The 22,192-nt window shown below is 45.7% G+C and overlaps 1 protein-coding gene across 2 annotated transcripts in view; it reads left to right on the top strand.

Moving 5' to 3' along the window:
- Nucleotides 1-5,299: 5,299 nt before the first annotated feature.
- Nucleotides 5,300-22,192, top strand: part of BPHL (biphenyl hydrolase like) — a 33,442-nt gene continuing 16,549 nt past the window's right edge. The window contains exons 1-3 of one of the 2 annotated variants that reach the window (XM_073332171.1): nucleotides 5,300-5,586; nucleotides 12,852-12,955; nucleotides 21,339-21,505. In XM_073332171.1, coding sequence (XP_073188272.1) covers nucleotides 5,468-5,586; nucleotides 12,852-12,955; nucleotides 21,339-21,505 — 390 coding nt within the window. In that variant the 5' untranslated portion in view covers nucleotides 5,300-5,467. Of the gene's footprint in view, nucleotides 5,587-7,403; nucleotides 7,488-12,851; nucleotides 12,956-21,338; nucleotides 21,506-22,192 lie in introns of those variants that run through there. The other variant, XM_073332172.1, reaches the window with a different exon arrangement.

The following is a 22,192-nucleotide window of genomic DNA, read 5'->3' as shown; positions in this document are numbered from 1 at the left end:
ACTGTGCCCTGAGACCCTTCTAGCTCCCCCCGCCCACCACTTGCTCCTCTTGGCCTGGCCACCTGCTGCCTCCTCAGCCCCACCCCCCCTGCTCCTCTCTGCCCCCTGGCCAGACCCCAGTGCACTTCCGGCTCCGGGCAGTCTCTGCTTCCCACCACCTGTGGGGCCCCACCTGTCTCCCTGGAGCTGAGTCACCTGGGACTGGTGCAAAAGCCTGGCACAGTATTTAGCCTGTCTGACTCATGAAAAACACACCCCCACCCCCTCCCTGCTTGAATCAAAACCGACCAGAGAAAAGGCTTGCAGAGAGCAGTGAAGGGCCTTGGGAGACACACCTAGACCCCTCCTGACAAGGGTGACAAGATTAAGACATCTCCATTAGCATACAGAATGGAAAACAGAGACAACTCCCCTAGCCTCATCTGCATGAAAGATGGGACAGGGGGACATCTCAGTTTGCATACAGAATGGAGAACAGAGAACCACACTGAACTCTGGGATCAGAAAAGCAGGGACGCACTGCATCATGGGAATCTCTGCTCCAGGTGTTAATGGACCTATGCCTGCACACACCCAGCTCAAGAATTATCAGACCAATTCTAGTAATAAATCCTTTATTGATATCCAAAATACTGAAGCAGCCTAGTTGCATTTTGAGCTCCCTGGAAGAAAACACCACCCAGAGCCAAGAGTGATCAGCTCCTATTGTCTCGACTAAAGAAAACCCTTGAGTCATCAGTTTACCTATAAACAAATCTAGTGTTCTCCCTTGAACCATTGTATTTTCTCTACAAAAATCCCTACTCACCCTCCAGTCAGTGTTCTGATGCTTAGATCCAAACTATGCATCAGTTCTACTGGGACTCCATCTTCTCCTGACTGATCGTGCTGGGAACTCTGCCTGTCTCCCGCCCTCAGGACCCTGAGCTACCACCATCACCTGGGAACCCTGACCAGTCCAAGCCTCCTGGAGTGGGTGAGATCCCCCTCTTTCTCTCTCTCTGTCTTCCTTTCTACCTCAGGTATTAACCTTTAATAATTTCTTATGTTAGTTTAGGCTCTTCTTGTGTAGTTATCACTATTATTTAATAAATAACTTTTATGGTTAAGCTGGTTGCTTCTCTCTCTCTCTCTGAACTCTACTCTTTTGTGTTTGTAGCTTCCCCCATTTACTCTGCAGCAACGCTTCTTTTACCTAAGCTAAAGATCCCTGTAGTGCCCAAAAATACTGTGGGGTTTGCTCATCAAGTGGATTACTATCAGTACAAGTGTAACGTGAAAGTGGGATAGGGACGTGTTAAACCTGTGGCACATAAGGAGTGGGCAGCTGAAATTGCTGCTCAGCCCAGCCTGTTGAGCCCAAGGGCACATGAGGGTGACAGCTTGAAAGTGCTGCTTGACCCAGCCCATTGAGTACACTGACAGATAAGGGGATCCGCTTGAGAGTGCTGATTGACCCTGTCCGCTCAGACTTGCTCTGTTAGTGTGTGTGTGTTCATCTAATTCTAGGGCTGGAGGGACCCAGTCCTGGGGAACCTAGGTCCTGCAGGATATCTCCATTGGGAGGGAATTTGCAGAAGGAAGGAGTAGACCACACAAGTGACATAAGTAGTACATTAATAGAATTACAGAATCCTGCCCCCCCCCCGAAGAATAACCCTAATAAATGAGCATACCCCAAAGTAATGGGCATATTTGGTAACACCACCCCCTGCTCCTCTCTGCCCCCTGGCCAGACCCCAGTGCACTTCTGGCTCCGGGCAGTCTCTGCTTCCCACCACCTGTGAGACCCCACCTGTCTCCCCGCCTGGGACTGGTGCAGAAGCCTGGCCAGTCTCAGGTGGGGGGCGGGGACAATGCAGGGAGCTTGGCTGGGCCCCTCCAGGAGAAGTGCGTCTTGAGGGAGCCTGGCCAGGGCAGGTCCTGGCCTGGCTGATCACACCACTCCTGAGGGACTGGAGCGATTCCCCGCCCTGGTACCAGCTCTGGCTGCACTGCTGGCACACAGTTGCCTTCCAGCAGGGCCAGCGAGTGTGGCCAGAGGCAAGGCGTGGGGGAGTGGGTTTCTTGCAGGGACTGTGCTGGGCTGTGAGAGGGCAGGGAAGATCTATGTGTTGGGGCACTAGGGAGTGGGGGTTTTGTGGGGGGTGCTGGCCAGTCGTGGTAGGGCTGTGGGCAGGGGGGTGCTGAGCCGGGATGGTGTTGTGCAGGGCACTATGCATTTGTGTGGAGAGGGATTGGGGGGGCACTGGGCATAGTAGGTCTGGGGCGGGGGGCTCTGGCCATAGGGAGTCAGGAGGATGTTGGGAGGGGGGCTGCATGGCGTGGCATGGGTCCACCCCTGAGGGGAAGGTTCATGATGGCAGCACAGGGCCGGGCGAGCTAGTGTGTGTCTGGTACCTGCTGGTTTGTAAATAGCACCCTCGCTACTGGGCTGGGCGGAGCTGGGCCGCCCCTGCCATGCCATGCCCATTGCCCCTGGCTGGCCCCTCACTCTGGGAACTGACCTCTCTGTGCCATGCTCCATTACTCCCATGGAGGCTGTCAAGGTTCCTCCCCCACTCTGAACTCTAGGGTACAGATGTGGGGACCTGCATGAAAAACCTCCTAAGCTTATCTTTACCAGCTTAGGTCAAAACTTCCCCAAGGTACAAAATATTCCACACTTTGTCCTTGGATTGGCCGCTACCACCACCAAACTAATACTGGTTACTGGGGAAGAGCTGTTTGGACACATCTTTCCCCCCAAAATACTTCCCAAAACCTTGCACCCCACTTCCTGGACAAGGTTTGGTAAAAAGCCTCACCAATTTGCCTAGGTGACTACAGACCCAGACCCTTGGATCTTAAGAACAATGAGCAATCCTCCCAACACTTGCACCCCCCCTTTCCTGGGAAATGTTGGATAAAAAGCCTCACCAATTTGCATAGGTGACCACAGACCCAAACCCTTGGATCTGAGAACAATGAAAAAGCATTCAGTTTTCTTACAAGAAGACTTTTAATAAAAATAGAAGTAAATAGAAATAAAGAAATCCGCCCTATAAAATCAGGATGGTAGATACCTTACAGGGTAATTAGATTCAAAAACATAGAGAACCCCTCTAGGCAAAACCTTAAGTTACAAAAAAGATACACAGACAGAAATAGTTATTCTATTCAGCACAGTTCTTTTCTCAGCCATTTAAAGAAATCATAATCTAACACGTACCTAGCTAGATTACTTACTAAAAGTTCTAAGACTCCATTTCTGGTCTATCCCCGGCAAAGACAGAATATAGACAGACACACAGACCCTTTGTTTCTCTCCCTCCTCCCAGCTTTTGAAAGTATCTTGTCTCCTCATTGATCATTTTGGTCAGGTGCCAGCGAGGTTACCTTTAGCTTCTTAACCCTTTACAGGTGAGAGGAGCTTTCCCCTGGCCAGGAGGGATTTCAAACGGGTTTACCCTTCCCTTTATATTTATGACAGGAGCCAACAAAAAAGTTTGGCGCCAGGCCCACAAAAGGTTAATCCGGCCCTGATGTGTGGAGCCACTAATGCACTCTCCTAGGCAGCCTCTGGCCACGCTGCCTGCCTGGGCTGTGCCAAGCAAGCAGTGTAGCCGCAGACTGCCTGGGAGAGTGCCGCACCAGGCAGCATCGCCGGAAGAGGAGGCTGGACTAGGAGAGGCTCTGGCCCACCGTCTTCCCTTCCGGCTCTGGCCCTGCCCCTTCATCTCCCAGCTGCGGGCCTTGTCCTTCTCCCCCGGCATTGTGGGGAGGGTCATGTGACCCTTCAGGGCCTGCCCCCAGGGGTCACCATTGCTGGACAGCAATTTCTCTACTCCCTCACAATGAGAAAGGTATACCAGTATAAGCTCAGATGTGAATTTAAACTGCTATAGTTATACCCATATAACTCCCACATAGACACTCTTATTCCTATATAAGGCCGGGGCTATACTACAAAATTCTGCCAGCATAGCTATGTCATGTAGAAATGTGCAAAATTCACAACTCCAGGCAACATACCTATGTCAGCAGGACCTCAGTGAAGCATGCTGTCAGAGGTGCAGTTACTAAGTAGACAGAAGAACTCTAGAAACGTAGGTCAACTTAGCTACATCGCTCAGGACGACAAATTCACCCCGAGACACGTAAGGAAGCCAACCTAAGTCCCAGTGTGGACAGTGCTAGGCTGATGGAAGAATTCTTCCATCAACCTAGCTACTGCCTCTCAGAGATGTGGATTTACTGCAACAACGGAAGAACCCCTTCCCTCTCCGTAGTAAGCACCACACTATGGTGGTGCAGCTACAGCACTGGAACTGTGACGCTGTAGTGATTGTAGTGTAGACATACCTGCAGTGTCTACACTAGGGGACTATGGTGCCATAGCTATGCAGGCATGGGCTCTATAGTGTAGACATAGCTCTACAGTGAGAATTTACATTGAATAGCAATGTCTCTCAGGGGTGTGAAACGTCCACATCCCTGAGATTTAGGTATGCCAAGCACCTAACCCCCGGTGTAGCCAGTGATAGGTCAATGGAATTTCTTCTATTGACCTAGCTACCATCTCGCAGAGAGGTGGATTACCTGTGCTCATGGGAGAACCCCGCCCATTGGCATAGGTAGTGTTTACACTGAAGCACTTTCAGTGCAGCCATACCTAAGTATCCCCATGCACAGATGGCTCAATTTAACTAACCTGGTTTAAAAAAATCACATCTCAAGGTAAACCACTGCAACTTTGTGTGTGGCACAGGCCTCACTCTCCTTGGGGAGGGCCACCTTGGTATAGAGTGACCAGATGTTCTGATTTTAGAGGGACAATCCCGATATTCGTGGCTTTTTCTTATATAGATGCCTATTACTCCCCATCCCATCCTGATTTTTCACACTTTCTCTCTGGTCACCCTATCTTGCTCTGGCTGCCTGATGGCACAGACCACCTATCCCCGTGTGTGAGTGATATGGGCACAGCACCATGCAATGGGCCCCAAAGCCATCACCGGAGGGTGAGCTGTTAGGTGTGGGGCAGTGGCCCCCAGGGCCATACACTCATTCCACCAAGGGGCAGGGGCGCCAAGTCACCAGCACTGGGCCTTCCCAAGGCCAGCGAGGAGGAGAAGCATGCGGGGGTCCCTCAGGGGTAGCCCCGCTGCCCCTCCAGCTGCACCCGCGTGGCACGGTGGCCCCTGCACCAGGTCGCAATGCCACTCACTCAGCTTTGGGGCCCCCGTTCTGCAGGAGGAGCAGGCGGACGGAGGGGGGCGAGCGAGGGAGCAGCTCCTGCACCAGGGCTCCCCCTGGGGGCCCGCCCAGCCTCGCCGCGCTTCCAGCAGCCCGGGGCCGCTCTGTTCCCGCAGCCACCTGGGGGCGGCCCGCCCGAGGCGACGCGGGAGCCGGGGAGGGTCTTTGCAGCAGCACCGCGGCCCGCCCTGCGCCCGAGGCAGGGCGGCTGGCAGCTGCGGGGAGGGGAATGGCTCGGCCGGGCGCTGGCGGGGCGCTGCTGCGGATTCTCCTCTCCCAGCTCCCGCCGGCCGCGCGGGAGGCGGCGCCGCTCGGCCTCCGGGGACCTGTTGCTGCTGCCTCCTACGGGTAAAGTCAGCCCCGGCCAGGCCGCGGCGCTGCCAGCGCGGAGCCGCCCCCGCCTCCCAGGGCGTCTCAGCCCGCTGCTGGGGAGCCTTGGGGCGGCGGGGGGTTGTGCAGTGGGGAGGGTGGTGTTTTGAGGAAGGGGTGGTGTAGTGCTTTGGGGAAGGCTGGGGCGGGGGGTATTTGTGGGTTGGGCTTTGGCAGTAGGCTATGTAGGGATATTGGGGGAGGGCGCTGCATTTCCTCAGCTTTCTTTTCTGGTGTAAGGAGCTGTCACTAGTGTCCACCCCCACTCTCCTCTTTTTGAGTTCTGGGCTGAGTCCCTGTCCCGTCCGTCCCCCCGCCATAGGTGGCAGGCTGCACCCCTAGCCCCTCTACTAGGGGCCCCGCGGCCTGCTGGAAGCAGCCAGGGTTGCTAAGGGATGTGGTAGGGAAGAAAGACTGAGAAAGGAAAAGGGAAGGCTGGCAGCTGAATTTAAAAGCTGCCCCTGCAAATCCATTTTTCATGCCACAGTCCTTTGCCCCCAGCCAAAGCCCAGCTTGGATTTGTGGTGTAGCTGTAACTGAAGTGTCCTTCCCTTGTCCTTCACAAATTGCATCCCATTTCTGCAAAGCACAATGCTGCAGCATGATTTGTGGATACAGTACAAATGTGGTTTCAGCCTATGGAGGGTGCAAGGCTGAGCCAGGCTTTAGGGAGGCAGAAAACTACTGTTCTAGAAGTAGATGCACCAGCACAGGCTGCTGCGCACTACTGATTGAATGTAATTCCCAGTTCAGGACTATGGGCCTGTAGCCTTTGGCCCTCTCTACATTACAGATAGGAAATGTTTTTAAACATTGTTTTAAAAACAAGTTTTCTGTATACATATATGGTTGTGTTGAGTGGTGTGAAATGAGGCATACATTCTTTAAAACAGGTTTCAGACACTGTTCACATCTTGTTCCAATGCCCTGTTTATGCTGACCAACATAACCAGGCAGAAAATTGACGTCTCAGCCTCCACAAGTTACGGTAGATGCAGTCAAGGGGATAAAATCTGTATTAGCATGATTCTAGCACAATTTCTGACCAGCATGGACTGAAATTTTATTTTTCTGAAAATTATGTTGTACAGACTTACCCTCTCTATAGTATAGTCATAAAACATACTTCGCAGTCCATACATTGCTGATTGCAGTTTCTCCATCCATTGTGCTGGATCCCTCCTAGTGACATTTCTGTCCCATTTAACACACACACACGGCAAATCATTTCCATTTCATTATCAAGCTACCATGGCTTTAGGGGGCACTGATCTATCTGATCTTGTGCATACTTTCAGCTTTTCCAAAACAAAAGACCTTTGTACCTGTCAAAATCAAGGAGGAAGATACAAGGAGCAGAGAATCTCTTAGTTGCGTAGTCGGGACAAACAAAACTGCAAATTTTATTTTGGAAGTCATAAAAGACGTGCAAGGGCTTGTTTGGCAAAGGCAATAGTATTGCTCTTATTTTTACATGCTTCAATAACATTTCTATACTATGCCTAATGTTTTTTGACAAACCGGTAACACTCTGAGTGTTACCTATTCTAAGTAGGGAGTGAAATGGGGTATCTCAGGCCTGCTGAAAAAAATAGAGTGGTTAATTTTTTAAGATTCACATTTTGATTTGCTGATTCTACAGCCTTTTTCCTAACTGATTACATATTAACTTCACAGAAATGTGATGATTTGCTGAGTTTGTGGTGCAGCCCCTCACTTGGTCTTCATCCAGATAAAAAGGTCTGTATATATTGGCTATGAAATTCCAACAGTGTCTTTTTACATGGCTCAAGAGCAAGTGTGAGGCAGCATCACACATTCAGCAGAAGGTTACTTCACATGCAGTTAATAACTGGTCAGAGGGAAAGGCTACACAATGTGTAAGTGCAACATGAAAAAGGAAAGCAGTATAGTTTTCCCCCAGAGGTCTGTAAAAACACCACTTCATTGCCCACTTAAAAAAAAGGCAACAGGAGGGTAGTGATTGTGTTTTGTCAGTAAAGATAGGGTTTTTTGCAATTTTTAAAATGGTTTCAAGCAATGGGATATTAAATGTTCCTACAAGGATTAGTTAAAATTGAGTTGAGCTGCTCATTACCGTGGTGAAGGATATAGTCAAATAACCTTCATGGAATGAAATTTTTAAATCAAAAGACAAGTGCTGTGTTTTACTATTTTTTTTTAATATAGCTGTGCTTTCTATTAAGTGTTGTTCAAAAAGTGATCTAAGGATGTGCCATACTTCTTACCCTAAGCTCAAACATTTAGCTGCATCATATTTGGTTATGAAACTTGGTTTATATGCATAGATATTTACAGTAGGGTAGGTACAAAAAAGCTTGGTTGATCAGTTTTAATAGTCAAATTAATTTGTTAAAACGTATCCCCATAACAGATAGTCAAAATTCATTAAGTTATAAATGGCATAATGACTCTTCCAGTCTGAGCCATAGTCATGAAAACCAGTTCTGGACTTGCACCCCAATCTTCAAAGGATCTGTGTAGATGGATCATATAGATCTAATTGCAGGATCAGATCCTTAGTTTGGTAAGTGCCATTACCAACTACAGTATTGTGTTACATAAACACTTAGTTTATGTACAGTCTGGGCTGCCTTCTTGTGAACAAAGGGCTGCAATTTAATTCCCACTACCATAAATTAGGAATAGGAGTCTGTACAGCCTTTGTTTGTTCATTTTGGGTTGCTTTATGAAACATGATTTAAAGTAGAAGTAATTCAGTCCTGAATGTAAACTATGTGGCAGGGGTTAAGTCAACCGCTTACCTCTGTGTTTAGCACAGAGATAAGCATAATGTCAAAGCTTAATAAATAACACAACAATCTCACTAAATCATGAAGTTGTTTTGTGAGTGGCATAGAAAGAAAGTTTCTCTCAACCTTAATGCTTTAAAGTAACATTCCTACAAAAAAGCAAATAAAACTTTCATTGGCTTCAATGGGGCAAAGATTTCACCCATGATATTTAAGGCAATTAAAGTAGTAAAATGAATAAAGGTTAACCATTAGGTAACCAAATGGTGAGATGTCCGTATGTGTTTTTTGTTTTTTAAAGTGAGATAAGTTAGTCAGAAGAGAACTGTAACTATTAGGTTATAAATTAATTGGAAGACAAAATGCAAACTCGTATGCCTGTTTTTGAATGAGGTAAGTGTGTAATACAGAGCTATGCCAGAAGATAAGAACCATACAGTGAAATCATAGAACAGTGTTGTATTTAAAGATTATTAACAACGTCGAAGTACAACATTCTGTAAGGAAAACAAAGTGTAGAAAAACATTAGTTTCACTGCTGTTTCATATTTAGTACAGTTAAAAGAATGGTATTAAACTGAGATTTAGAAATTGGTCTTTTATCCTCTTGAGCGAGACATGACTTACTGCCAAAAAAACAAAGACTTTTAAAATTATTTAAAAGTCCAGTTGCCAGGACTATTCTCGCAGCTCATTTTAATGATATCCATTGACATCATTTCACAGTGGATAAAATACGGAATTACAATAATGTCTCACTTCAGTCAACTGTCCTTTCCTACTTAGGTTAATACCTCATGTCTGATCTATCACTATCTCTAAAGTGCTTTCTCAGTCATCCACATGGTGACTATGTTAAAATTGCCCTTTGTTCAATTTTAACTAGTTGAATGAATGGTTGAAGTGATGTCCTTGCTTTTGGTGGTGTTCATCCTTTTATGGACACTGTTAGAAACATTGTAGACTGCATCCTTGAGGCTCATAAAATACTTCTGAAAAGCAGATTTTTTACAGGAATTGGCTTTTGGAATGCCCCAGATTGCACCAAATGGCAGGTATTTTCAAAAAACATTTCCTGATGAGGGTCCACCTCAGAGTTTACAACAATGTTATGGTGTAAATATACTCAGTATCCTTTTTAAATAACAAAGTGCAAATGGACTAATAGAAGTTTGTTTGCCTAATGGTGTTATCTCCCTCCTTGATTATGGCTTAGAAAAAACATTTTTGCTTAAATGGGAAAATGAATAAATATCTCAGTCTCTCACCCCATCTCTTTGCAAACACCCTGTGCCCTCTCCTCACCTTCCAGTACACAGTAGTAATGCCAGGGTAAAGTGCAGACTTTTTGAGAGATTGTTGGCAGCCTGCCCTTGGATCCAAATATTCCTGTGTGCAGTACAGATCTGGTGCTATCATATCGTAACGTACGATTACAACTTTACACATATTAACTAATAGAAGTACAATTAAGTAAATCTCATGGGCTATGGAGCACTGGGAGGCTCATGGAGAAAAAGCAAGAAAGAGGGTAGAGCATCTGTGTATTTCATACATGTCACTGAGGAAGCTGTCCTTGTAGTTTGGGGTGACTATTCCATTGGCCTGGAACAGGAAATTACACAGGGGTGGAAAGAGGGCTCAGAAGTTCAGGGCCAACACTCATACTGGTCAGAAAAGTACTTAAATATTTAAGCCCCTGGAGTCAATGGGACTTACACATATGCTTAAATTTAAGCATGTGTGTAAGTGCTTTCCTGAATAGGGATGGATTTAAGCACATGCTTGAATGCTTTCCTAAAAAAAGCACTTTTGCTAGTAACAGGTGCTCCCTTGATTGGCCAGGATTGAGAGTAGTAACATAGAGTAGAGAGTAGAACTGTGTCTTCACTGCAAAATAAAAGGTGTGATATTACGTGGAGCTAGCTAACTTGAATTAGCTTTCTAGATATGAAATCCTAATAGAGACATGGCACAGGTAAGTGTTACCTTGATGAGGCTAGTTGAGATAAAAGACTACCTGTACCTTGTCACCACTAGGATTTCACATTGACATCGCTAATCTGGGTTAGCTCTCTCAATGTAAAAACACACCTTTTTCTACAGTGAAGATGTAACTTGGAAGGGTAAAGCTCACCTGTGCAGAGCTTTCTCAGGGACTGGTCTGTAACTGTGCAAAGAACTCCCACAGGAACTAAGCATCGTCATAAACCTCATCACCTTCCACTCCAAGTGCAAGGTTCACCTCTTTGGTCTTGCCTTCTCCAAACGCAACATATAGTGATACAATAAAGAAAAAGAAAATCAACTACCCTGCACACACAATTCTCCCCCTGAGGAGAGGATGGGAGAGAGAGAGAGAGAGAAAAAAAAAACAAGTGACCAATGTTACTCACGACACTTAATGCACTACTATAAGGTGCTCAGGTACTACAGTGATGAGAGCTGCATAAGAACCTAGAGAGAGTAGAATAGAAGAAAACTCCCACGCTTACATATTTGAGTTCTCACGTGGCTGGAATAGAAGTTTACACAAAAGTAAAAGTAATGAACTTATCTTGCCTCTTCAATGGGAAATGGGTTTGTACTTCATTTCCTCAATATCCAGCAAGATTTTTGCTATTCAGAGCAGAAAAATGACTCAAAATGGCACTAATACCTCCTTTCTCTGCTCCAGCCACTTGAAATGGACAGGCTTCAACAGTCAGTTGAAAGAGACTCAAGGGAAAAAAATAATCACTTTTCTGGATAAGTCAAATTCTACTGCACCATGTTCCTGTGTTCACGGATTACACTTTGGAAACATTTAGGGTCTAAAACCAACTAATATTCCAAGTAGTAATATATATTAAAAATCTAATTAATTTACATTTTCATAAATATGTAGCGGGTTAGCAAAGGCCTAACAGTCAATGTAACAATGATCCCTCTAAGAATTATCTGATGATGGTAATAGAATTCCAAACTATATAAATACAAGTATCTTTACCATTAATTTTCCTCCGCTTGTGACTGACTTTTGTGTAATCTTGAAGGCTTACTTTGCTACTTCTTCCTGTTGGAACATTTTACACAGTAATGTATTTTCTAATTGAACAATACCCTCTGCTCAGATTACATTGAATTGAATTGTATGATGTGATTCTCCCTGACCCCAGCTGTAGGTTTTTTCATTACACAAGTTGTGAATCATAAGTAACCATACACCACATTCTGTTATGTAGCAGCAGAAGATGAGGTTCAGTGCAACAACAGCAGCCATTTGGAAGCAGTTCAGCAATACAGTGATATTTCTTTTTAATGTTTGTTTGTTTATTTTTAACACACTTCTGTAGGCACTTAAAGCTGTAGTTACACTGATTGTTTCTTAAAATCTCCTATTATTGTGCTACCATCAGTATCATGTGACATACCGAAGCCACCAAAGTTTAACATGATTATGATACAGCAAAGTTTAACATGATTATGATACAGTAGTTTAAAAAATGCCAGCCGCAAAGGCTACACAGGAACCATACAAGTGGAGGTGTTACCTCCTTGCACTTAGGGGAGATAATGTATTCCTAACCCTAGGGTGCTGGCTTACCTATACTGGCCAGTTCCTAGGAGGTGCAAAGCTAAGGCTCTCTGCCTAGTCTCCAGGCCCACCTACTCAAGGGGCAAGGCAGGGTAGTAAACAGGAATGCAGTGCCCCTTTAACCTCCATGCCTGGACTCAGGTAGTGTGGTCAGGGCAGCAAGGGGAGTGCCTTATTCCCCATTTGCTTCCCTATGTGGATGTGCACAAACTAGACCTAACCATTTTTCTGGTTTTATTCCTACTGTATCTGTCACTTCATTTGGGTACTGTATAGAACGAAGTGCTGAAAAGTGATATACCAAGGATTTTAACAAAATTCCAGTAACTTTAGTAATGTGCTACACACCTCCAATAGCCAGGCTAAGAGAGTCATTCAGAACTGAGAACTTACCTCTTTTCTTTTTTGGATCTCCCAGTGTTCCATCTTGCCACAGAGTACTGGCTCCTGCTCCAAGCATTGTCCTATCATCCTCTGTGCTGGGGAGGGTACACAGTATTACTTCTGAGGTTTTTTTGGGGGGTGGGAGGAGGTGTTCAGTAAGAGGTTTCTTTTTATAATGTTATGCAGGTTTGCAACATTTTGTTTTATTCCAAAAGATACATATTGTTTTAAAAGACACTTTGCAGACCCACACAGTATTATAAAGTAAAAATGTCACATCCCTGACTTCCTATGTAGTCTGCCTCTGTTTTCCCGTAGCACTCTGTTTGATTCTTTCTCTCTCACACACAGACACTCAACACGCCCCCCTCCCCTCCCAGAAAGGCAAATAGAACCCTTTAAATATGACTGTGCTGTCAGTGTCTAGCATTAGTAATTACTGCATAGTCCATTGAATGACTGCACTGTAATGAGATATTAGCATGTTGAATAATTTTCTTTCCTTCTAGTACTTCAATAACATCTGCTAAAATCAAAGTGAATGGAGTGCCCCTGCATTATCAACAGACAGGACAAGGGGATCATGCAGTTCTGCTGCTTCCTGGGATGTTAGGTCAGGAGCTTTTGTCATATTACGACTTGATATCGGAATCTTTTTTCTTGATTTTTCTAAAGCTATTTTGTACTCTTTTTGTAAGATCTTTTTCAGCAGCTTTTTACTTTGTTTATGCATTACGTTTTAAAAACTAGAATTTGGTACATGTAATAGAGTTAGGAAAAATCAGTTATTTTAAACATTTACCAGTTTTACAAACTCATTTAGAACACCAGAGACCTTCTAAATGCAAACATTCTAGGCCTGAATCTCCATTGCCTTGCACTTTCTGTAGACACTCATACCACCACAAAGTGGATGTAAAATGCTACCATTCTGATTTAGTAATGTTGTACATCCACTTTTCACAGGTGCAAATGACTATGCAAGGTACAAACAATGGCGAGTCAGCTCCGTTGTTTTATATTTTAGTATATAAAGACTGAATGAATGATCATCTCTAAAAAGAGTATAAGTGCCTTCCAATTCCAGCTATAATAATGAACAACACTGATGGCAGCATTTACATCTTGTTTAAACAAGAGCTTTCTCATGAAGGGGGAAAATAGCAGAGGTGATATTGGTTTTTCTTTAATAAGAGTGTATGTTCACCTTTTGGTTATTCAGTTTCATAATGCATCAGTTATATTCGATTCTCAGCTGCTTTTGGAGACTGAGTGTGCCAGTGGCCAGGAATGTCTAGCTAGTGGTTGCATCCTCTCTTTTTGGATACTGACCTTGCCACAGTAATTGCTACCTTTGTCGTCTCCAGAGTGAGTCACTATGGTGCAGCCCAGAAAATACATACAGTTGATGCAGAATGCAGCTGCTCATTTGCTTAGTGCCACTTCTTGCCAAGAACTCGTTAGATCTACCCAGGTGCTCAAAATTATGCATATGCATAAGTAGGTTGCTGGCTCAGGGCCATAGATTGTTGAGATATGTAAAGTGGGATGCAGTTTTTCTTTTTGACATGAAAATATTTTGTTATAAAATACTTTAAAAATACATAAATTTGGAAGACATTTCTGGAGAGATGGCAAAAAAATAGGAAGAAAAGGGAATATCTAATTCTAATGGTGTCTGAGAAATAATAATTCTTAAATTGTTCATTATTGATATTCATCCTGTTTCTGAGAGAAGTCAAGAAAGGCCCACTTATGAATTCAAAATTGATTTTTTGCAATGTATACATTGTTTTATTTTGAAATGTACACTGCTATAGTTTAATTACCACCATTAAAACACTAGTTGCCAGATTTTGTTGTCTTACCAATTTTAAATGTCTTTGGGCTGAAGCTTGGTGTATAATGTGTTAGTACAGGCATGTTTTAACATTTAGTAAAAAAAATAAATGACTTATATACTTTTTGGTGTCATTTTATAAAATGTTAAATAATTAGTAGCATATTAGAGACATGGACTTTGTGTTATAGATGGTTATAAGCAACCTATTGACCCACGGAGTCAATTAATTAATAGTTGTTTTAATAAGTGGTTAATCATTTATCCTTTATAGACTAGTCATAAGGTGCCCTTAAAAATAAAGTAACCCACTTTTTAATGGTATCAAGCACTGGGATCACAGCACTATCTACTAATAAAATTAGTAGCTGATTTATAATACCAGGTCAGTGTCCAGTGCTTCTCCATCTAGCCTGGTATTCTGCTTATGGATGTGTCCATTAAACATTATTGCAAGGGAAGAAAACTCATCCCTTAGCCCTGGTCTACACTAGGACTTTAGGTCGAATTTAGCAACGTTAAATCGATTTAAACCTGCACCCGTCCACACAGTGAAGCCCTTTATTTCGACTTAAAGGGCTCTTAAAATCGATTTCCTTACTCCACCCCTGACAAGTGGATTAGCGCTTAAATCGACGTTCCCGGCTCGAATTTGGGGTACTGTGGACACAATTCGATGGTATTGGCCTCCAGGAGCTATCCCAGAGTGCTCCATTCTGACCGCTCTGGACAGCACTCTCAACTCAGATGCACTGGCCAGGTAGACAGGAAAAGAACCGCAAACTTTTGAATCTCATTTCCTGTTTGGCCAGCGTGGCAAGCTGCAGGTGACCATGCAGAGCTCATCAGCACAGGTGACCATGATGGAGTCCCAGAATCGCAAAAGAGCTCCAGCATGGACCGAACGGGAGGTACGGGATCTGATCGCTGTTTGGGGAGAGGAATCCGTGCTATCAGAACTCCGTTCCAGTTTTCGAAATGCCAAAACCTTTGTGAAAATCTCCCAGGGCATGAAGGACAGAGGTCATAACAGGGACCCGAAGCAGTGCCGCGTGAAACTGAAGGAGCTGAGGCAAGCCTACCAGAAAACCAGAGAGGCGAACAGCCGCTCTGGGTCAGAGCCCCAAACATGCCGCTTCTATGATGAGCTGCATGCCATTTTAAGGGGTTCAGCCACCACTACCCCAGCCGTGTTGTTTGACTCCTTCAATGGAGATGGAGGCAATACGGAAGCAGGTTTTGGGGACGAAGAAGATGATGATGAGGAGGAGGTTGTAGATAGCTCACAGCAAGCAAGCGGAGAAACCGGTTTTCCCGACAGCCAGGAACTGTTTCTCACCCTAGACCTGGAGCCAGTACCCCCCGAACCCACCCAAGGCTGCCTCCTGGACCCAGCAGGCGGAGAAGGGACCTCTGGTGAGTGTACCTTTTAAAATGCTATACATGGTTTAAAAGCAAGCATGTGAAAGGATTACTTTGCCCTGGCATTTGCGGTTCTCCTAGATGTAGTCCTAAAGCCTTTGCAAAAGGTTTCTGGGGAGGGCAGCCTTATTTCGTCCTTCATGGTAGGACACTTTACCACTCCAGGCCAGTAACACGTACTCGGGAATCACTGTAGAACAAAGCATTGCAGTGTATGTTTGCTGGCATTCAACCAAAATCCGTTCTTTATCTCTCTGTGTTACCCTCAGGAGAGTGAGATATAATTCATGGTCACCTGGTTGAAATAGAGTGCTTTTCTTCAGGGACACTCAGAGGTGCCCGTTCCTGCTGGGCTGTTTGCCTGTGGCTGAACAGAAATGTTCCCCGCTGTTAGCCACAGGGAGGGGGGAAGGTTGAGGGGGTAGTCACGCGGTGGGAGGAGGCAAAATGCGACCTTGTAACGAAAGCACATGTGCTATGTATGTAATGTTAACAGCAAGGTTTACCCTGAAAGAGTGTAGCGACTGTTTTATAAAATGTGTCTTTTTAAATACCGCTGTCCCTTTTTTTTTCTCCACCAGCTGCATGTGTTTCAATGATCACAGGATCTTCTCCTTCCCAGAGGCTAGTGAAGCTTAGAAAGAAAAAAAAACGCACTCGCGATGAAATGTTCTCCGAGCTCATGCTGTCCTCCCACACTGACAGAGCACAGACGAATGCGTGGAGGCAAATAATGTCAGAGTGCAGGAAAGCACAAAATGACCGGGAGGAGAGGTGGAGGGCTGAAGAGAGTAAGTGGCGGGCTGAAGAGAGTAAGTGGCGGGCTGAAGACAGGGCTGAAGCTCAAATGTGGCGGCAGCGTGATGAGAGGAGGCAGGATTCAATGCTGAGGCTGCTGCAGGACCAAACCAGAATGCTCCAGTGTATGGTTGAGCTGCAGCAAAGGCAGCTGGAGCACAGACTGCCACTGCTGCCCCTCTGTAACCAACCGCCCTCCTCCCCAAGTTCCATAGCCTCCACACCCAGACGCCCAAGAACACGGTGGGGGGGCCTCCGGCCAACCAGCCACTCCACCACAGAGGATTGCCCAAAAAAAAGAAGGCTGTCATTCAATAAATTTTAAAGTTGTAAACTTTTAAAGTGCTGTGCTTAAAGTGCTGTGTGGCATTTTCCTTCCCTCCTCCACCACCCCTCCTGGGATACCTTGGTAGTCATCTCCCTATTTGTGTGATGAATGAATAACGAATGCATGACTGTGAAGCATCAATGACTTTATTGCCTCTGCAAGCGGTGATTAAAGGGAGGAGGGGAGGGTGGTTAGCTTACAGGGAAGTAGAGTGAACCAAGGGGCGGGGGGTTTCATCAAGGAGAAACAAACAGAACTTTCACACCGTAGCCTGGCCAGTCATGAAACTGGTTTTCAAAGCTTCTCTGATGCGTACCGCGCCCTCCTGTGCTCTTCTAACCACCCTGGTGTCTGGCTGTGCGTAACCAGCAGCTAGGCGATTTGCCTCAGCCTCCCACCCCGCCATAAACGTCTCCCCCTTACTCTCACAGATATTGTGGAGCACACAGCAAGCAGTAATAACAGTGGGAATATTGGTTTCGCTGAGGTCTAAGCGAGTCAGTAAACTGCGCCAGCGCGCCTTTAAACGTCCAAATGCACATTCTACCACCATTCTGCACTTGCTCAGCCTGTAGTTGAACAGCTCCTGACTACTGTCCAGGCTGCCTGTGTACGGCTTCATGAGCCATGGCATTAAGGGGTAGGCTGGGTCCCCAAGGATACATATAGGCATTTCAACATCCCCAACAGTTATTTTCTGGTCTGGGAATAAAGTCCCTTCCTGCAGCTTTTGAAACAGACCAGAGTTCCTGAAGATGTGAGCATCATGCACCTTTCCCGGCCATCCCACGTTGATGTTGGTGAAACGTCGCTTGTGATCCACCAGAGCTTGCAGCACTATCGAAAAGTACCCCTTGCGGTTTATGTACTCGGCGGCTTGGTGCTCCGGTGCCAAGATAGGGATATGGGTTCCGTCTATAGCCCCACCACAGTTAGGGAATCCCATTGCAGCAAAGCCATCCACTATGACCTGCACATTTCCCAGGGTCACTACCCTTGATATCAGCAGATCTTTGATTGCGTGAGCTACTTGCATAACAGCAGCCCCCACAGTAGATTTGCCCACTCCAAATTGATTCCCAACTGACCGGTAGCTGTCTGGCGTTGCAAGCTTCCACAGGGCTATCGCCACTCGCTTCTCAACTGTGAGGGCTGCTCTCATCCTGGTATTCATGCGCTTCAGGGCAGGGGAAAGCAAGTCACAAAGTTCCATGAAAGTGCCCTTACGCATGCGAAAGTTTCACAGCCACTGGGAATCGTCCCAGACCTGCAACACTATGCGGTCCCACCAGTCTGTGCTTGTTTCCCGAGCCCAGAATCGGCGTTCCACAGCATGAACCTGCCCCATTAGCACCATGATGCATGCATTGGCAGGGCCCATGCTTTCAGAGAAATCTGTGTCCATGTCCTGATCACTCACGGGACCGCGCTGACATCGCCTCCTCGCCCGGTATCGCGTTGCCATGTTCTGGTGCTGCATATACTGCTGGATAATGCGTGTGGTGGTTGATGTGCTCCTAATTGCCAAAATGAGCTCAGCGGCCTCCATGCTTGCCTTGGTATGGCGTCCGCACAGAAAAAAGGCGCGGAACGATTGTCTGCCGTTGCTCTGACGGAGGGAGGGGCGACTGACGACACGGCTTACAGGGTTGGCTTCAGGGAGCTAAAATCAACAAAAGGTGTGCCTGTACATCAAGGAGTATTTCAGGCAGGACTGCACGGAGGGTTCCAATAAGAAATGGTGCACCTAAGTTATCGTTGTTATTGGAACAAGGAGGTTAGCCTGGCCTCTGATTGATACATGGCTAGATTTACCTCGCTGCACCTTCTCTGTGAGTGACTGCAGTGTGATCTAGACAGGGGAGGAGGAAAATGAGTACAAAACAAATCTGGTCTATTTCTTGTTCTGACCCACTCCATCTATCTTTTACATCTTTGGCTGGCAGCAGACGGTGCAGAAGGACTGCATGCCATCCACATCTCATGGCTGCTTGGCAGAAGATGGTACAGTACGACTGCTAGCCATCTTCATCTCTTGCCTGCCTGGCATAAGATGGTACAATACGACTGCTAGCAATCCTCATCTCTTGCCTGCCTGGCAGAAGATGGTACAGTACGTCTGCTAGCAGTCCGTATCGCCTGCCCGCTCACCATAAGACGGTTCAATAGGACTGCAGGACTAAAGAGAATGACCTGGTCAAGTCACTCCAAATTTAGTCCCTGCGCCCATGTCTGCCCAGGCGCTCCCAGCCGACGTGGCCAGGAGCACCTCGGACACGACGAGGACGACTACCAATCGTATTGCACCGTCTGCTGCCAGAAGGCAATGGGTTGCTGCTACTGTGCAGCAAAGCCGTACCGCGTCTGCCAGCACCCAGGAGACATAGGGTGACGGTTACCTGAGCTGGCTCCATGCTTGCCGTGGTATGGTGTCTGCACAGGTAACTCATGAAAAAAGGCGCGAAACGATTGTCTGCCCTTGCTTTCACGGAGGGAGGGAGGGAACGGGGGCCTGACGACACGTACCCAGAACCACCCGCGACAATGTTTTAGCCCCATCAGAGTGCTCCATTGTGAGTGCTCTGGACAGCACTCTCAGATGCCCGATTGTTTGCCATTGCTCTGACGCTGGGAGGGGCGCTTACAGGGTTGGCTTCAGGGAGCTAAAATCAACAAAGGGGGTGGCTTTACATCAAGGAGTATTTCAGGCAGGACTTCACGGAGGGTTCCAATAAGAAATGGTGCACCTAAGTTATTGTCGTTATTGGAACAAGAAGGTTAGCCTGGCCTCTGATTGATACATGGCTAGATTTACCTCGCTGCACCTTCTCTGTAAGTGACTGCAGTGTGATCTAGAAGAATGAGTCCCCTAGACAGGGGAGGGGGGAAGCAAATCTGGTCTATTTCTTGTTTTGATCCACTCCATCTATCTTTTACATCTTTGGCTGGCAGCAGACGGTGCAGAAGGACTGCATGCCATCCACATCTCATGGCTGCTCAGCAGAAGATGGTACAGTACGACTGCTAGCAGTCTGTATCGCCTGCCCGCTCACCATAAGACGGTTCAATAGGACTGACTGCAGGACTAAAGAGAATGACCTGCTCAAGTCACTCCAAATTTAGTCCCTGCGCCCATGTCTGCCCAGGCGCTCCTGATCGACCTCACAGAGGCGACCAGGAGCACCTCAGACATGACGATGACGGCTACCAGTCGTACTGTACCGTCTGCTGCCACAAGGCAAGGGGTTGCTGCTACTGTGTAGCAATGCCGTACCGCGTCTGCCAGCACCCAGGAGACATAGGGTGACGGTTACCTGAGCGGGCTCCATGCTTGCCGTGGTATGGCGTCTGCACAGGTAACTCAGGAAAAAAGGCGCGAAATGATTGTCTGCCCTTGCTTTCACGGGGGGAGGGAGGGAACGGGGGCCTGATGATATGTACCCAGAACCACCCGCGACAATGTTTTAGCCCCATCAGGCATTGGGATATCAACCCAGAATTCCAATGGGCAGCGGAGACTGCGGGAACTGTGGGATAGCTACCCACAGTGCAACGCTCCGGAAGTCGACGCTTGCCTCGGTACTGTGGAAGCGCTCCACCGAGTTAATGCACTTAGAGCATTTTCTGTGGGGACACACACACTCGAATATATAAAACCGATTTCTAAAAAACTGACTTCTATAAATTCGACCTAATTTCGTAGTGTAGACATACCCTAATCACCTAATTGCACCATGCTGTAGATGATGGAGGTATTGGGATTCTTTTTCAGAGCCCATGTGCTCCCACAAACTTCCACTGGTTTTGTTATGTCTCCAGTTACTATTACTGATGTAAAAGGAGGAATTTGGGGTATTCTAATCGGAATGTTAAAAGTATTTTAACAGCCCCTTTTAAATTCTAGAAGAAGTGTAAAGCCATTATGGAACAAGATTTTGATTTACATTCTTTCAATACATTATACTAGGGCTAAATAAGTTTGATCACAAAACTGCTATCTCAACCCTTGTGTTCATAGAGATTATAGTCCAATAGAATCCTCTATACTCAGATAGCCCAACTGATTTGCTGACACCCCACCAAATTTAAAAAATGTCTGAAAATGTAAGTCTGAAAAATATTGCCAAATCAAGGCCTTCTTAGATCCTACAGTAGTGGGTGCTCTAAAAATGGGTATATTACCTGCTTAACCAACACTTACCTATTGATACCACTTAGAAGAAAACATCTTAATTCAGCAAAATTTTTATTCATACTGTTGTGATTAAGCAGTGGTCCTGGTCCATACCATTTATCTAAATCTCTTCACTGGTAGGTGTCCCAACTAAGTGAATTTATGAAGTCCTACTGATTCGGTGAGATTGCATACTTTTGAGCAGTAATTTCCTTTAAATGTATTAGAATACTACTAAAGGTTTTTAATGCACAACTGATCCTCTGCTAGTTGCAATTCCTACTTACAATAAGGCTGAGAAAGGTACCTCACTTTTGTGGATTGGTCTCAACTTTCACATTATTTGAAGGAGGGGTTCCCTCACCTGCATTTGTAGCATGTATAGGGTAGTTGTATAATGTGGTGATTAATTTATCAGGACATAATGTTTTTAGGGAGTAGTCAAACTGATTTTGGACCACAGCTCAAATCTATGAACAAGCAGCTGTTCACAATAGTTGCTTGGGATCCTCGGGGCTATGGACATTCCATCCCTCCAGCTCGAGATTTTCCTCCAGATTTCTTTGAAAGGGATGCAAGAGATGCTGTTGATCTGATGCAGGTAAATCTGTTCTGAGATAAAGTCTGGTTTTCCTTAATGATGGTGGGGAGGGATGAAGTCAAGGATTATATGTTTACAGTAGTAATTGCTGATATTAAATTATGCAAAAGTGCTTAAAATGGATGGAGATACATTCTGCTTCCTTCTCCCTTTTATCACACAGATGATTTAGCCATGGAATTAATTATGTAAGGAAGCAGCACGTTCTTATTCCAAATATTTTGTCTGAGGATGTTTGTGACTTTATAGTTGAATGAAGTCCAGGAAAACTATATATTAAAAACAAGACCTACAGTTAATGATTGTAGCTGACAGGTTCTCTAGTGGGTGATAGGTTCTTGCAAAATGTCTTAGCTACGAGTTTAACATCTGATCCCTGCAAACTAAACTGACATTTCCATTGTAAGGTCTATTCCTGAAATAGTTAGAATGGGGAGTCAGAGGATTCCTAAATCCACACCAAATATAATTTACACACATTGTGAGTACAAAGAACATGACTCATGTCTGTCATTGTTTTTCCTGCTTTTTAAGCCTGATTTGTAGAATCATAAAGTGAAAAATATGTTGTCCCGTTGTTTTGTTAATGATTGTGCCAAATTAATGTTAAAGGAAAGCCTGACAATAAAATATTAACTACCATATTGGCAACTTGTAAATGGAATTCCTTATGTTAAACTACACAGA

The sequence above is a fragment of the Lepidochelys kempii genome, chromosome 2 (genome assembly GCF_965140265.1).
Source record: "Lepidochelys kempii isolate rLepKem1 chromosome 2, rLepKem1.hap2, whole genome shotgun sequence".
Lineage (NCBI taxonomy): Eukaryota > Metazoa > Chordata > Testudines > Cheloniidae > Lepidochelys > Lepidochelys kempii.
Note: the sequence above shows the minus strand (reverse complement) of the source record. Positions and strands in the feature narration are given on the sequence as shown.